This window comes from Colletes gigas, unplaced genomic scaffold, assembly GCF_013123115.1.
Source record: "Colletes gigas isolate AHSC1104 unplaced genomic scaffold, ASM1312311v1 Colletes_gigas_Sc00006, whole genome shotgun sequence".
NCBI lineage: Eukaryota > Metazoa > Arthropoda > Insecta > Hymenoptera > Colletidae > Colletes > Colletes gigas.
The window spans coordinates 620495-634492 of record NW_025106635.1 but is presented as its reverse complement, the minus strand read 5'-3'; the positions used below and the strand labels follow the sequence as shown (position 1 = coordinate 634492).

The 13998-nt window shown below is 34.1% G+C and overlaps 3 protein-coding genes and 1 long non-coding RNA gene across 9 annotated transcripts; 3 read left to right on the top strand and 1 right to left on the bottom strand.

Annotated features, from left to right (window-relative positions):
- The first annotated feature begins 165 nt into the window (after window positions 1-165).
- Window positions 166-5313, top strand: LOC122395622 (WD repeat-containing protein 48). Of its 5 annotated transcripts, none has more exons than XM_043393350.1 (13): window positions 166-244; window positions 1112-1376; window positions 2236-2452; window positions 2567-2779; window positions 2857-3152; window positions 3224-3409; window positions 3490-3807; window positions 3892-3994; window positions 4064-4229; window positions 4348-4539; window positions 4628-4895; window positions 4985-5109; window positions 5180-5313. In XM_043393350.1, the coding sequence occupies exons 2-12, from the start codon at window positions 1329-1331 to the stop codon at window positions 5045-5047; spliced, it is 2070 nt and encodes a 689-aa protein (XP_043249285.1). In that variant the 5' UTR covers window positions 166-244; window positions 1112-1328; the 3' UTR covers window positions 5048-5109; window positions 5180-5313. The 5 variants fall into 5 exon arrangements, with proteins under 5 accessions (XP_043249285.1, XP_043249284.1, XP_043249283.1 ...); XM_043393349.1 differs by lacking the exon at window positions 166-244 and adding an exon at window positions 478-523; XM_043393348.1 differs by lacking the exon at window positions 166-244 and adding an exon at window positions 875-1047.
- A 2743-nt stretch (window positions 5314-8056) lies between these two features.
- On the bottom strand, window positions 8057-9485 carry LOC122395679 (haloacid dehalogenase-like hydrolase domain-containing protein 2). Its single transcript, XM_043393460.1, has 4 exons — window positions 9350-9485; window positions 8810-9109; window positions 8539-8749; window positions 8057-8309 (listed from the first exon to the last, which is right to left on the bottom strand). Exons 1-4 carry the CDS (start codon window positions 9442-9444, stop codon window positions 8142-8144), a joined length of 774 nt encoding a protein of 257 aa, XP_043249395.1. The 5' UTR covers window positions 9445-9485; the 3' UTR covers window positions 8057-8141.
- Window positions 9486-9628: 143 nt separating this feature from the next.
- On the top strand, window positions 9629-10573 carry LOC122395703. Its single transcript, XR_006258988.1, has 4 exons — window positions 9629-9767; window positions 9867-9923; window positions 9987-10093; window positions 10171-10573. It is a non-coding gene; the product is annotated as an uncharacterized LOC122395703 (long non-coding RNA).
- A 2357-nt stretch (window positions 10574-12930) lies between these two features.
- On the top strand, window positions 12931-13913 carry LOC122395693 (ubiquitin-fold modifier-conjugating enzyme 1). Of its 2 annotated transcripts, none has more exons than XM_043393486.1 (4): window positions 12931-13200; window positions 13328-13459; window positions 13538-13705; window positions 13777-13913. In XM_043393486.1, the coding sequence occupies exons 1-4, from the start codon at window positions 13078-13080 to the stop codon at window positions 13852-13854; spliced, it is 501 nt and encodes a 166-aa protein (XP_043249421.1). In that variant the 5' UTR covers window positions 12931-13077; the 3' UTR covers window positions 13855-13913. The 2 variants fall into 2 exon arrangements, with proteins under 2 accessions (XP_043249421.1, XP_043249422.1); XM_043393487.1 differs by having other exon boundaries at window positions 13116-13255.
- Window positions 13914-13998: the final 85 nt, after the last annotated feature.

Genomic DNA, 13998 nt, shown 5'->3' with positions numbered 1-13998 from the left:
GAATTTTCGAACATCTTCGGTCGCTTTACACGCAGAATTCGCCAGAAGAAAACTCAGAAACGGATGTTTAATTGGGAAAAGGTCGATAATTTTTCAAAAATCGAATAAATGTGATACATGTTACTCCATCGATCGTATGTTTTCTTCTACTGGCAAAGTTTTAGTGTTTACGAGTAAAATCTATGTGCCTTTCATGGAGCATGAAGTTCACAGTTTGAGAAACAAGAATTGTAACGAATAGTGAGTATACATATAGTATAAGGAGTACGAATTCTACTACAAGCAGCAGTGATGTCATTACTGTTGTGAAAGATTTAAAAAAATATCAGCTTGCCGTAATTCCATTTTATATATAGATTAATACTCTTTAGTAGCTTCGAACAAGATTCGCAGAATTTTTAGTTTAACGCTGCGCTCGTATAGTATTGGTACTAAACAGTGTTACTAGACAACAGACCGATTTTAGTTTTGAAGCATTTTTTAGACTAGACCCCAATAACTATTTTGTTGTGTACATGAACAGGTTCGTTTGTCTTTATATTATTATTTATTAATGTAGATACCTAAACTTTTTAACGAGATAAGCAATCTACACCGATCGACCGAATACATCTTATTAACACGTAATGAATAAACAATTAAGATATTTCCAAAGAACAATGCATCGTGCTGCAACGTATTTGTTATTTTTCATTGGCCAGTCGATATAGGTGATCCACACCTTACGGGTTGTATCTCGTTCGTCTATTGGTCGCGAAATATCGAATGTAATTGTCCGGATACCAAATTCTGTAAATTCATAAATTTATTTTTAATTCGCGTTGCCGCCGTACGTTTTACGCATAGATCTGCCGAACGTTTCGTGAACATTTTACGCCGGTGAAATAAATCGCGAAGCATACCGCTCGATCGTGCAAGCAACGATACATCCGGCATTACATTCAATCACAACAATGGACTCGGACCGTTGGCTGACACTCGAGAAACGTGATGTAACGTTACGCGTGTAACGTTCGGGCCTATTGACACCGGCATTGGAACGCTATGGTGTGTCTGTAATCCAATCGTCATGAATGTGCTCGAACAACCGCTATCGAGAAACGTTTGACAGCTGTTTAAGGTTCAGCGTGATGTGCACTGGATTATTTTTTCCGAGCGTGAGAAACGTAGTTCTCCACGATATCGCAAGGCACGACGAGTGATTGGCAATGAAACTACTACGTGGTTTTGACGCACTGCAACGCGAATGTGCCGCGGCATAATCGTACACCCTGAATGTTTTCCTTGATTATTTTTACGTGCGAGGCTACGAAACAGTTCGCGATATAATGGCAGCTCATAAGACAGGCGGGCAGAGCGCCCGAAAGAAAGTTCAGGTATGTACTTGTTCGAAATATTTTTTTCTTCTCCCGTAAAATGATTTCCTTGTGCCAGTTACCGTTTCAACACACAATTTCTCGCAAAACCAAACGAAACTTATTCGTCGAACCGGTACTGGATGGTAGAATTTTGAGCAACGCTGCTGCTACGTTCGTTGACAAAAAAAATCTATCAAACGCGTATTGAATAACAGAGATCCATCGATCTATTTGGTCGGTGTATGTGAAATGCCATTTTTCCGAAGTTTGAATTTTGAAGCGTAACGCGAGTTCATTGACATTTTATTGTTAGTCGTATACTATACAAACGGGAAAGGAATTTCTTGCATGTGCATTAATTTCGCGGAAAGATGCTCAATTTCCTGTTAATACTTCATATTTTTACAATATTATAAACAATCGAGATATTCGAACAATTCTTGTCGATTGCTTCAAATTGGACACTCGGGCTATGAAACAATAGTTATAATAATTAATGTAGGAATTATTTAACGATTAAATATGTTATTCAAAGTTAAACCAAGGGTAAGATTCTCGAAAATTGTAAACAGTGACATCTAAAGAGCTTTTGATATTTAAACTGTCATAGTAAAGTTACTTAATTATTAAAATACAGGTATAAAAATGGTATTTGCTATTTGCTTTGCAACTTTTTTTAATGAATTACATTATAAACATTAACATTTTGGATACGAGGTAATTGGACCATGTTGGTCAATGTGTTTGTTAAAGCTCATGATGTATAAATCAATAAACATATATAATTATCTTCATTCATGAATTTAAGAAAGCATTTTGTTAAAACGATATAACTAAACAAATGTTTATTATGTTATGTTTTCTGTATTTGATAAAGGTGTCCATGGTTATTAGAGACGAAGTGGAAAAAAGACACAGAGCAGGAGTTAATTCTTTACAGTATGATCCAGCTTTGCATAGGCTTTATTCCGCAGGTAGAGATAGTATTATAAGGATATGGAATTGCAAAAATATGAAGGAACCATATATTCAATCGATGGAACATCACACAGATTGGGTCAATGATATAGTATTATGTTGTGGTGGCAAAAATTGTATGTATTTTTCTGTCATGACATTGAACGAATGTATTTGAACAAATTATGTTTCAAGCTTTCGTTTAATTGCGATATAACGACTGAAAAAATAAATAATTTAATAATTTGCAGTAATATCAGCCAGTTCTGATACAACGGTAAAAGTCTGGAATGCGCATAAAGGTTTCTGCATGTCCACATTACGGACACACAAAGATTATGTAAAAGCTCTAGCGTATGCTAAAGATAGGGAGCAAGTTGCAAGCGCAGGTTTAGATAAATTGATCTTCCTGTGGGATGTTAATACATTGACTGCTCTTACAGCGAGCAATAACACTGTAACAAGTAAAAACAATTATTAATTACTTGCTCTTGCTTTTGCTGTTAAATTATCCTTTAAATAATATTTTTATATTTTACAGCATCATCCCTTAGTGGAAATAAAGACTCGATATATAGCCTTGCCATGGATCAGACTGGGACAATTATAGTAAGTGGTAGCACGGAAAAAGTTTTAAGAGTGTGGGATCCAAGATATTGTTCGAAATTGATGAAACTTCGTGGTCATATGGATAATATTAAAGCGTTAGTATTGAATAGAGATGGTACTCAATGTTTGTCTGCTAGTTCCGATGGAACAATTAAACTTTGGTCATTGGGACAACAAAGGTGTATTCAAACTTTTAGAGTACATAAAGAAGGTGTCTGGGCGTTATTGGTAATTTTTTTGTTGACTTCATATGCTCCTTATTAAGAAACAGACTTATAGAATCGCTAAATAATTTTTAGGCGACTGACACTTTTAGCCATGTGATATCGGGAGGTAGAGATAAGAGAGTTGTAATGACTGAATTAAGTTACCCTGAAAGATATACCGTTATATGCGAAGAAAAGGCACCCGTGTTAAAAATGGCTATGACACCCGATCAGTCTAGTATTTGGGTGGCAACTAGTGAATCTACTATAAATAATTGGGTAAGGATTTATTATATTTGAAATAAAATGAAATATCTATTGGTTGTAAACATAACTGAATGTTTAAAAACTAATTGCAGTCGATAAGTCAAAAGGATTGGCAAGACTTTGGAATCGGAGACTACTGTGACTCTGCCAGCGGAGTAACTTCAAATGTTTTACGAAATACAGAACCTGCGCAAAAGATTTTGGGTGGTCCTGCAATACGGCATTACCGCGTGTTAAATGATCGAAGACACGTTTTAACAAAAGATACAGAAGAGAACGTAGCATTGTACGATGTATTAAAGGCATGTAAAGTGGAAGATTTAGGAAGGGTAGACTTTGAACAGGAAATAAAGAAGAGAAATAAAATGGTGTATGTTCCAAATTGGTTCAACGTAGATCTTAAAACAGGGGTTTGTATTCTTACAATTCTTTAAAGCCAATAAAATTTCATAGAAGCAAAATATCAAAGATAATATATGTTTGCGTTTTTGTAGATGTTGACCATTCATTTAGGCCAAGATGAGAGTGACTGCTTTTCCGCGTGGGTCTCTGCAAAAGAAACTGGTCTTGCCGAAAATGATGCGGTTGATCCAAAAGGTAATATTCTTCTTAATACAAATGTTTTTCTCTTCGCTGTTATTTAAGTATTCATTTTTCTTTTATCAGTGAATTATGGAAATCTCTTGCTACAAGCGTTGCTTGAACATTGGTGGAGACCGCTGCACGCTGATGATGAAAACGAAGGTATTAGTAACGATAGCAATGGTCCTATACATACAAAAGGAGGAAATCCATACTTCTCAGTACCTAGTCATACGCCTGTTATATTTAGGTATGTAACAATTATAAATGTTAATGGTGAATACAATAGTAAGTGTAATCACAGTATCTTTCTACTTGCTCGAAAAGAAATATATTCATTAAACGTATCGATTGAAATTTTGTTTTAGCGAAGTGGGTGGAAGGACTTTGTACAGATTATTAGTCAGAGATGCCGCAGGAGAAACAGAAGGAGCTTTATTAAACGAAACTGTACCAGCATGGGTTGTTAACATTGTTGTGGACAAAAATCTTCCACAATTTACTAAAACACCATTTTATCTTCTTCCACATGCCACGTCTGGTGTAAAAAGTCTAAAGAAGTATGTCAATAAATAAAATGCCTTTACAGATTTTACATCAAATAATATACTTTTAATTTCAAAATTTATGATTCTTTTATATTTCAAGGGATCGTCTAATCGCAAATGATTTTATACAAATTCGTAAAGTGGCAGAACACGTTTGTGATAAAGTGCTTGGTGCAGGAAGTGACTCAGGTTCGGTAGCAGGTGCTGGAAACACGGTAGCGGGTACTGGGAACACGGTTTCCGGTGTTTCCCCGGCAGGAGATAGGACAAATACAGATTCGAACGCTGATAACTCTTCGCTGGCCGAAGAAAAAGTGGAACTTTTATGCAATGATCAAGTTCTAGATCCTTCCATGGATTTAAGAACAGTAAGATTTAAAATTTTATAAACGATCCACGATTATTTATTTAAAATTACAAATTTCTCAAGTTATGTTTGTAACGTTACATTTCTTAGGTGAAACATTTCATCTGGAAAAATGCAGCAGACTTGACGCTGCATTATCGGCCTGTAAAATAGTTAGGGCTGAGTACATCAGAACAAGGATCTCTGACATGTGCTTGGTTTTTTACTATGGTAAGGTAAGTATATTTCTGTTTCTCGTTGTTCGGGTCTTCTGATAATTTGCTGCATAGAACAAATACATTTCAGAGTAACGGAAGACATGTGGACTAGTTGCAGAGTGTGGCAACTTACGCTACCTCCTCTTCGCGAAATGTTGAATCGATTTTCGATGGACGTTTCGTTAGACGTTGCAACGGAAGACGAGTAGAGAAGCCAGGTTACATACAGAGTACTTGGAACTGAATGCGTTTGAAGGCAATAACGTGTGGAAGTATTAGCATAAATTGCTCATATTTGTATATTTATATCCTGAGGCCAAACTCATCCCTACAACGTGAAATACTAATTTCAGTTAGTCTACTTTTAGAGAGATATGTTTTTTCGTACCTGGGTGTACAGTATTAAATGCTTACCGTCAGCCATTTATCGTCTTCCCACTTGAAAAGTACCAGTGAAAAAAGTTAAGCACAAAAAGTAAGGGACAGATCGTATGGCCCAGGAAATTATTTATTTCGTTTATCTCTAAATGCCATGTTCACACGATGCTTCTCAAATTTTCTGTGTTAATTCCACTTAGCCGTATTTCGTAAGTTATATAAGTAGTACTACTTTATTTTTCAATCGAATAAGAAACTCGTGTATTTATTGAACAAATGAAATGTATGTATTCTATAACGTGCGTTAGTAGTACTCCACACACCTGCCTTGTTATCACAAAGGATGCAAACTATAAAGAGAAGAAGGAAATGTCAATTTACTATTAATCAAATTACATTTGAGCAGCCAAATTAACAGTTGAATATTTCCTGTTAATAATATAGGAGATAACAGTATACCTGTCTTGTGTGTAATAAGGTCAAATTCTGTTTCTAGTGGAACTTGCATTAATTAAATTTGTATTTATGAGATATATAACGATGTTTCATATGAGAAGAAAAATATAAATACAGTATAGTTATCAGTTGAACGTATATAGCTACACTGGCAGAATTTGACCTTGGGTGACAACTGTACAGATAAAAAAAGAAGAGTATGTAGTTGGTTTTATGTTAAAATATTCACTCTACTAGAATCCTATAAATTGTATATACAAATGCGACTGTAAGTAAACGTCCCCCTGATCGCGGTGGCGGGCTGTATAAATTAAATTGAAAACTGGTCTTACACCAATTCTATGAAATTGGGATGAACGCTTGATTTTTCTATTCAAAGAAGAAAAAAAAACAGATAGAATATACTATTCTTTATCGATACGGCCCTAAATGTTGTAATTTTTGTGTTATCAAAATGACAGAAGCAATTTTTTAACAAATCTAGAGATTATTCCATTGTTACATTTTAATGCCTTGCGTACTGTATGTTATAAGTGTATTTATTTAATAAGTTTTTGTTATATTCGATCTTTAACGTTAAGGAATAATTTACCGCTACTTAATTTTCTTCTTCGATCGTATATATATGTTTGTTAGACCTCAATGATCAATTTATCTCGAGCCAATGACATGTTGATTAAGGTAAAAAGTGGCTACCAAAAATACTGTAGAGTTTTTTTTAGTTAAGTTTTATTCATTTTTATGTTTGTATATCAGCATTACATGTATATTTTTGCAACTATTTAGTGGTATAATTATTCTCGCATTTTATTATTTCTTTTTAACTGACATATATTTTTCTTAAAATGACCCTCGTTATTACGACAGGAAATCAACATGTGCCTGATCATAGATTATAAGTTGTAGAGGGCATTTCGATTATGAACCGATTGTATTGGTCCTTTGAAATAATACCAATTGTAAGTTACACCGTTGCGATGCATAATCATAGGAAAATATTTCGTCGAAGTACAGTGGTTTAGTTATACATTTATAACTTTCATTCGTAGATTTTACCATTTATTTTTATAATACCAGGCGCAACAAGCTCGTCGATCACTCGTGTTTTTAAGCATTAATTATTAAATAAGATTTTTCTAATAATTTATTTTTGCTCCTTGTGCGTGAAAAAATTCCATTAAGTTCTTTTTCGTATTGTAAATTAAATTCCTATCTATTACTTGGATAATGCGATAGAGAGACGTGAAGATTTATTAGTGTTGAGCGATTTCACGCGTAGGTAATATTATATTAGTTTTAGACACGTGACATGCATTTCATACAGTATTCATACAAATTATAACTGAGCCTTCCTCACTAAATAAATAACATTGTTCATTAATGGAAGTATTAATGTATAACATTTAAAGAAGAAGTTATAATTACACTTTTGAAATGTGAGAATAACTTAAAATCAAAACTAATTATATACCCTATCTTTTTATTAACGGGCAGTGAATCTTTTTCGAAGTAAAAAGTTTGTTAGTCCCGCATATAAAAAACAAAAAAAAAAGAAAAGAACAGAATGGTGCCAAATTTTGTACTAAAAGAAATTCTTGCAGAGCACCAATTCCTTTTAAAGAGAGACTAAATTTTTTTCTGTAAACATGCTTTCAATGAAAAACTCGTTAAATGAAGTAGTTGTAATATATTTATTATCTAAGGCCACATATTAGTAGCTATTCAGATTTACAACGATTATTCTTTCCGTATTTAGAGCGACATAAGAATCTAGAAAATATCGTCTCGCATTTAGAAATATTTGGATTCGATTATAATTTATAAACATACTTATATAAAATGTAATGTCATTGCATCATAGTAGATGAAATTTTCTACACTTTTTCTACAGCTGATCATGCGATGAGACGATATTCATTTAATGTTTGTAATGTCCTCTGTTTCTATCCATTCTTCGTTATAAACAATACAGAATGTCATAGAACTTATTTTCCAATGGTTTAATAGAACGGAATAATTATCGGTATGTAATGTTTCAGATCATCGGTGACCATCGTCGATTTCTTTGTAATTACCGTTTACTTTATATTGTGAAACTACTCCAGGTCATGTAAATCATTATGGAACTATTAATATTTAAATAAAACATCTAATTTAATACAGAATAACTTATACACGTGCGGTCCTAACTAGATACTAATACAGAGTAAAAATGTCTAGACTTCCATTCTAAGAATATGTTCCACGGCTTCCACGAATGAGTTGCATACTTTTGTAGGGGATGGCGTGATTGTATTTTCATCTCCTTTTAGGTACTTTCCCGTTTTTACTAATACACCCCTGATACCAACAGCTTGCGCACCAGCTATGTCATCTCTAACATCCTAAGAAAATCACTATGGTTAAATAATCATAAACTTAATTGTAGTAACAAAATTAGTACAAAATGTCTCGTACAAAGAATTATAAGCTACGTTAAAAAGTTTGTTTAACAGAGTCTGAACTATTCTTTTGTAACAAATTTCAATTTTTTTTATAATCATTTCTTTACGGTATTTGATGACACCATGCATAATTGTTAATAATACATTTTATAGAAATTCTGTTCCATACATCGCCGATCATGACCGCATCTTCCGGTGGTACATCTTCCAAAGCAGCCCTGAAAAATTCCGCTGTCGGTTTGCCGACAACTTCCGCCTTGACATTAGCGGAATATTCTAAACCAGAGATAAAGGCGCCTGGTCCAAGAGCCAAACCATCAGGTCGTTTATAATATCGTCCTTTGTGAATCGCTATGAGCGGTGCACCGTCCAATAATAATCTAAAATTAAATATAATAAGAGTCTATCTTTGTTCGAAAATTTCCAGAAAATGCAAGTACCTGAATGCCTCGTTCAATGCATCGTAATGAAATTTATTCGGTGCCAGGCCGACTACTACAGCGTTTGCCCTCTCATTGCTCTTCACCAAATCATCGAAATCTTCGCTGGCAGCAGGGTCGATCAACAACATCGGATTCAATTTCCGGGAGGCGATTAATCTTCTTGCAGCAGCCAACGAGCTAAAGATCTCTTCTCTCTTGATCGCGAAGCCGAGGTTTGTCAATCGGTTGTGCAGAACATTCTTAGACTCTTTCGTTGTGTTCGTAACAAATTTCAATGGTATGTTGGCGTCTCGAAGTCTGTGCAGTAATTAAGAAAAAAGATATGTAACATTTAAACCGAACGAGTCATCTGATCCGGCAGAAAAGAGAAAAGAATTCATAAATTGAAAGCCTTTGTTACATTTATTTCCAACTTTTAACACTTTGAATTAATCTGCTTGGATTCGAAGCGCGCCAATAAGCGGAGACGACGCAATACGATGTTTACCATGATGATCTCGAGGCATTCGATCATCTTTACGAAATAAATGAAGGTACCTGTTCAAAGCTTCCACTGCACCTGGGATCACTGTGTTATCAATGTGCAATGTTCCACTGAGGTCGATCAGTACCATTCGTATTTGTTTCGCCATACTTTTCACATTTTTCGATAACTTGTTGTCATTGCCGTACAATTTACATAGCCATTGCTATGCAAGTGTTATCAGTCCCGGCACTGGGTGTACCAGGAATTCATTATCAGTGATGCTAGACACTCTAGATACTCTTTCTAGATCCACAACATGCACTTTGGACCATCTCGAGGCAGTCGAGAGAGAAGACAAATCGACAAACGTGAGCCATTACTTCTTGCACGCGAAACAAATGAAATCCAACCTCGCGTCAATGGCATACGATTTCGAAACGCAATTTCCCGACTGCCCAGCCATTTCTACTTACCTTTCGACCTATGGATGTAAGTACACATAAGTCAATTACGTTTTAAGACTCTCTGATCTTGTTTCAACCATTGTGCATTATTAAATTAATACAACACAAATCATTCATTACATAGGACGAAATAATTGCTTTGAAAAAGCAACAGGCACTTGAAGGGGCCGGTCAAGCTTGGGTGAGATTTTTAATACATTTACAAATCTCAGAGAACAGTTATTTTATACAATTATTTTTGTAGGTAGAATGTCAACAGCATGCTCAATTGTCTCAAAGAGCTAGCGAAATTCATGTAGCGGCAAAGGAAACTGTGTGTAACCTTGCTAAGCCATGCAACTATTAAAGGAAGTGGGTATACTTTATTATGAAATAAATAGAGTACTTGAAAAAATGAATTATTGTTAAATCATATATTCTCATCCTAGGTCACGGATGCAGATAATCAAAAACCAGAATTTGACAGAGAACATTATAGGAGGACACTGAACATGAAGATTATTAGAATTAGAATAAAGATATAGTCGCTCAATAATGAGAGAAAGAAAGAAAGGGTTTTGAATGTTTATATAAAGTAAAACAAGATGCAAAATCAAATTATGCCATGAATCTCTGCAGACTAGAAGAAATTAGTAATCAAGTACATTAACAACATTGAAAGTATGGCATTTCTATCAAATAATAATTTACAGTAACTTCTGTTTAATTAAAAATAACTTCTGATGCATAAATAACCCCTATAATGTTGTGTATATGTTTTAGAATAATGTTGTTCAAATTATTACATATTACTCATCAATATAATTTATTTATAAAACATGCTATCAAGATTTCGACGCATATTTTTATTTAACAAAGATAGAAATGTGTAAAACATTCCTTATATTTATATTGATGAAAAATAAAAATCACAGTACATATATTCCATCCATTTTATTTAAATTCTCCTCTTCCTATCCCAGTAATTCCTTAATTTTTAAAGTTAAAAATATTATTCGACTTTAATTAAATTATTCAATAATTTCTCTATACATTATTCAATGTAATTAATAAGTTATAAACAATTACTGGAAGCGATTATTATTTCAATATTGCGCCAAAATGTGCAAAGAAACGGTATCGCCATCTAATATCAGGAATTCGAACTGCTAATATGCATATATATATACGAGCTCACGTACGTGAATGACCTATCATTGTGTTAAAATCTGCAAAGAAACAGTATCGCCATCTAATATCAGTGTTTCGAAGTCAAAAAATCGTCCCAGGATCACAGAATGTTAGTGGAGGTATCCGGAGTACAGCTACCCCCACTCCTCCTACTCCTGATTCGCACTACCTTGATTATTCGTTAATAACTCCTTTTCTGGGAATAATATATGAACTTTTAGAATTGAAGAATGTAGTATAGACCCTTGGCTAGATTCAAGGATAGTTTTTAGAACCATTCCGCCAGTAATTAAGACGTTATTAACGAATATCTGAAGGCGTAACATTTACGGCTGTGTCACCGTCTGCTTTAATCGATGAATTATCAATTTTTCAACTATAATAGCCATATTTTGGCTATTAGGGAACCAAGTAGACATCCCTGGCAACATTCGAGGACCGATTTTGTAACGCTCCATGCTCTAATTAATTAGTTATTAGCGATAAATGTCTGAGATGTCGCGTTAAAATGTGAAAAACAGTGGGCCGACTTCCGATATTCGTTAATAACTATTTAATGAGGCATAGCATGGTCCTAAAAAGTATTCTTAAATCTTGCCAAAGGTCTAGACTATATTCTTAAACACTAAAAGTTCATAGTTTGTTCCCAGGAAAGGCGCAATTAGTAAATTAACGAGCAACAATTCATTACGAAGCCGAGAAGCCCATAGTACGCTGCTTTCGCCACTAGTTGGCGCCACCATCCAACAATCGATAGTTCTCCGCTTGTCATGAATTATTGCTCGTTAATTTACTAATTACGCCTTTCCTGGGAACAAATTATGAACTTTTAGAGTTTAAGAATATAGTCTAGACCCTTGGCAACATTCGAGGATACTTTTTAGGACCATGCTATGCCTCATTAAATAGTTATTAACAAATATCGGAAGTCGGGTCACGGTTTTTAACCTTTTCACACGACACCTTCGGGATCTATCGCTAATAACTAATTAATTAGAGCATGGAGCGCTACAAAATCGGTCCCTGAATGTTGCCAGGGATGTCGACTTGGTTCTCTAATAGCCAAAATATGGGTATTATGGTTGAAAAATTGATAATTCATCGATTAAAGCAGACGGTGATACAGCCGTAAATGTCACGACTTCCGATATTCGTTAATAACGTCTTAATTACTGGCGGAATCGTTCTAAAAACTATCCTTGAATCTAGCCAAGGGTCTATACTACATTCTTCGATTCTAAAAGTTCCTATTTTAATCCCAGGAAAGGAGTAATTAACGAATAATCAAGGTAGTGCGTATCAGGAGTAGGAGGAGTGGGGGTAGCTGTACTCCGGATACCTCCACTAACATTCTGTGATCCTGGGACGATTTTTTGACTTCGAAACACTGATATTAGATGGCGACACTGTTTCTTTGCAGATTTTAACACAATGATAGATCATTCACGTACGTGAGCTCGTATATATATATGCACTTTAGCAGTACGAATTCCTGATGTTAGATGGCGATACCGTTTCTTTGCACATTTTGGCGCAATATTGAAATAATAATCGCTTCCAGTAATTGTTTATAACTTATTAATTACATTGAATAATGTATAGAGAAATGGTTGAATAACTTAATTAAAGTCGCATAATATTTTTAACTTTAAAAATTACGGAATTACTGAGATAGGTAGAGGAGAATTTAAATAAAAAGTGTGGAATATATGTACTGTGATTTTTATTTTTCATTAATATAAATATAAGGAATTTCATTTCCCGGTGCACCGAGGGCTTCGTCTAACATCATCTTCCCAGTGCACCTAGTTCACAATCTGGTAACATTAGGTTAGAGTATATTTTTGTTTCTATTACTTTATTTCATATTTTTATATTTTGTCACGTATTGACTCTGTCACTGGAATACTACCATTATTACATATAATTAATAATATGTATCATTTTTTTGTAATTTATATCTAGACGACATGCGATTTGTGACACCATTTTAGTTCTTTCGCATGTCACGTGGTTTTGTTTATCCGAGTTTTTCGTTTCGCTGGACAAAGTTTAATGAAATAGAGTCTTTCTACTCGTAAATAACCTATAGTTTAAAACGATATATACAAATTACAATCCATTGTTGTCATCGGTGATAATATAACCTAGTATAAAAGTTTATAATGGTAGATGAATCAACGAAGAAGACACTAAGTAACATTCCATTGTTACAAACAAAAGCGAGTCCTAGAGATAAAGAATTATGGGTGCAAAGATTAAAAGAAGAATATCAAGCTTTAATCAAAGTAAATCATATTCGTAAACAATGCGTTCCATATGGTTGACATTACAGTAAACATCGTAAAATATCGTTTTTAATGTTACCATAAATAATGTGACATTCGGTTAAAGTAATCTTTATATAATTTCCAGTATGTAACGAATAACAAAAAAGACGACAACGATTGGTTTCGTTTGGAATCTAATAAAGAAGGCACACGATGGTTTGGCAAATGTTGGTACATACACAACTTGCTAAAATATGAATTTGAAGTCGAATTTGATGCAAGTAACTCTTTTTTGTTATTATATTAAGCAAAGCTTTAAAGTTTGTGATATTGTTTGTTCGTTCGATTTGTTTAGATACCTGTTACCTATCCTGTAACGGCACCTGAAATCGCGTTGCCAGAATTAGATGGTAAAACTGCAAAAATGTATAGAGGTGGAAAAATTTGTCTCACCGATCATTTCAAGCCTTTATGGGCACGAAACGCGCCCAAGTTTGGAATTGCTCATGCCATGGCACTTGGAGTAAGGTTCTTTGTTCATAATAAATCATTGAATAATTATTTCCATAATTTAAAAATAATTATATATTTTAGTTAGGACCATGGTTGGCAGTTGAAATCCCTGATCTTATAGAAAGAGGTGCTATAGTACATAAGGAAAAAATTAACTAAGATATTATACGATGTATTCTTTTAATTGTTAACTGAGATTGATTTATTTGCTAATCTGTTGTAAAAAAAATTAACAAAATGATTTATATAAGAAACATATTCTGTTCTATATTTGATGTAAATATTTATTAATATTATTGTTTA

Bases quoted from the DNA above. Each gene is read 5' to 3' on its own strand.
- LOC122395679 (XM_043393460.1), bottom strand. From the start codon at position 9,444: ATGGCGAAACAAATACGAATGGTACTGATCGACCTCAGTGGAACATTG. The intron at 8,750-8,809 runs GTACTTGCATTT...ATTTAATTTTAG, and splicing joins GCATTGAACGAGGCATTCAG to ATTATTATTGGACGGTGCAC. The intron at 8,310-8,538 runs GTATGGAACAGA...TGATTTTCTTAG, and splicing joins ATGCGGTCATGATCGGCGAT to GATGTTAGAGATGACATAGC.
- LOC122395693 (XM_043393486.1), top strand. From the start codon at position 13,078: ATGGTAGATGAATCAACGAAGAAGACACTAAGTAACATTCCATTGTTA. The intron at 13,460-13,537 runs GCAAGTAACTCT...CGATTTGTTTAG, and splicing joins AATTTGAAGTCGAATTTGAT to ATACCTGTTACCTATCCTGT. The intron at 13,706-13,776 runs GTAAGGTTCTTT...TATATATTTTAG, and splicing joins CTCATGCCATGGCACTTGGA to TTAGGACCATGGTTGGCAGT.
- LOC122395622 (XM_043393350.1), top strand. From the start codon at position 1,329: ATGGCAGCTCATAAGACAGGCGGGCAGAGCGCCCGAAAGAAAGTTCAG. The intron at 3,153-3,223 runs GTAATTTTTTTG...AATAATTTTTAG, and splicing joins AAGGTGTCTGGGCGTTATTG to GCGACTGACACTTTTAGCCA. The intron at 4,896-4,984 runs GTAAGATTTAAA...TACATTTCTTAG, and splicing joins CTTCCATGGATTTAAGAACA to GTGAAACATTTCATCTGGAA.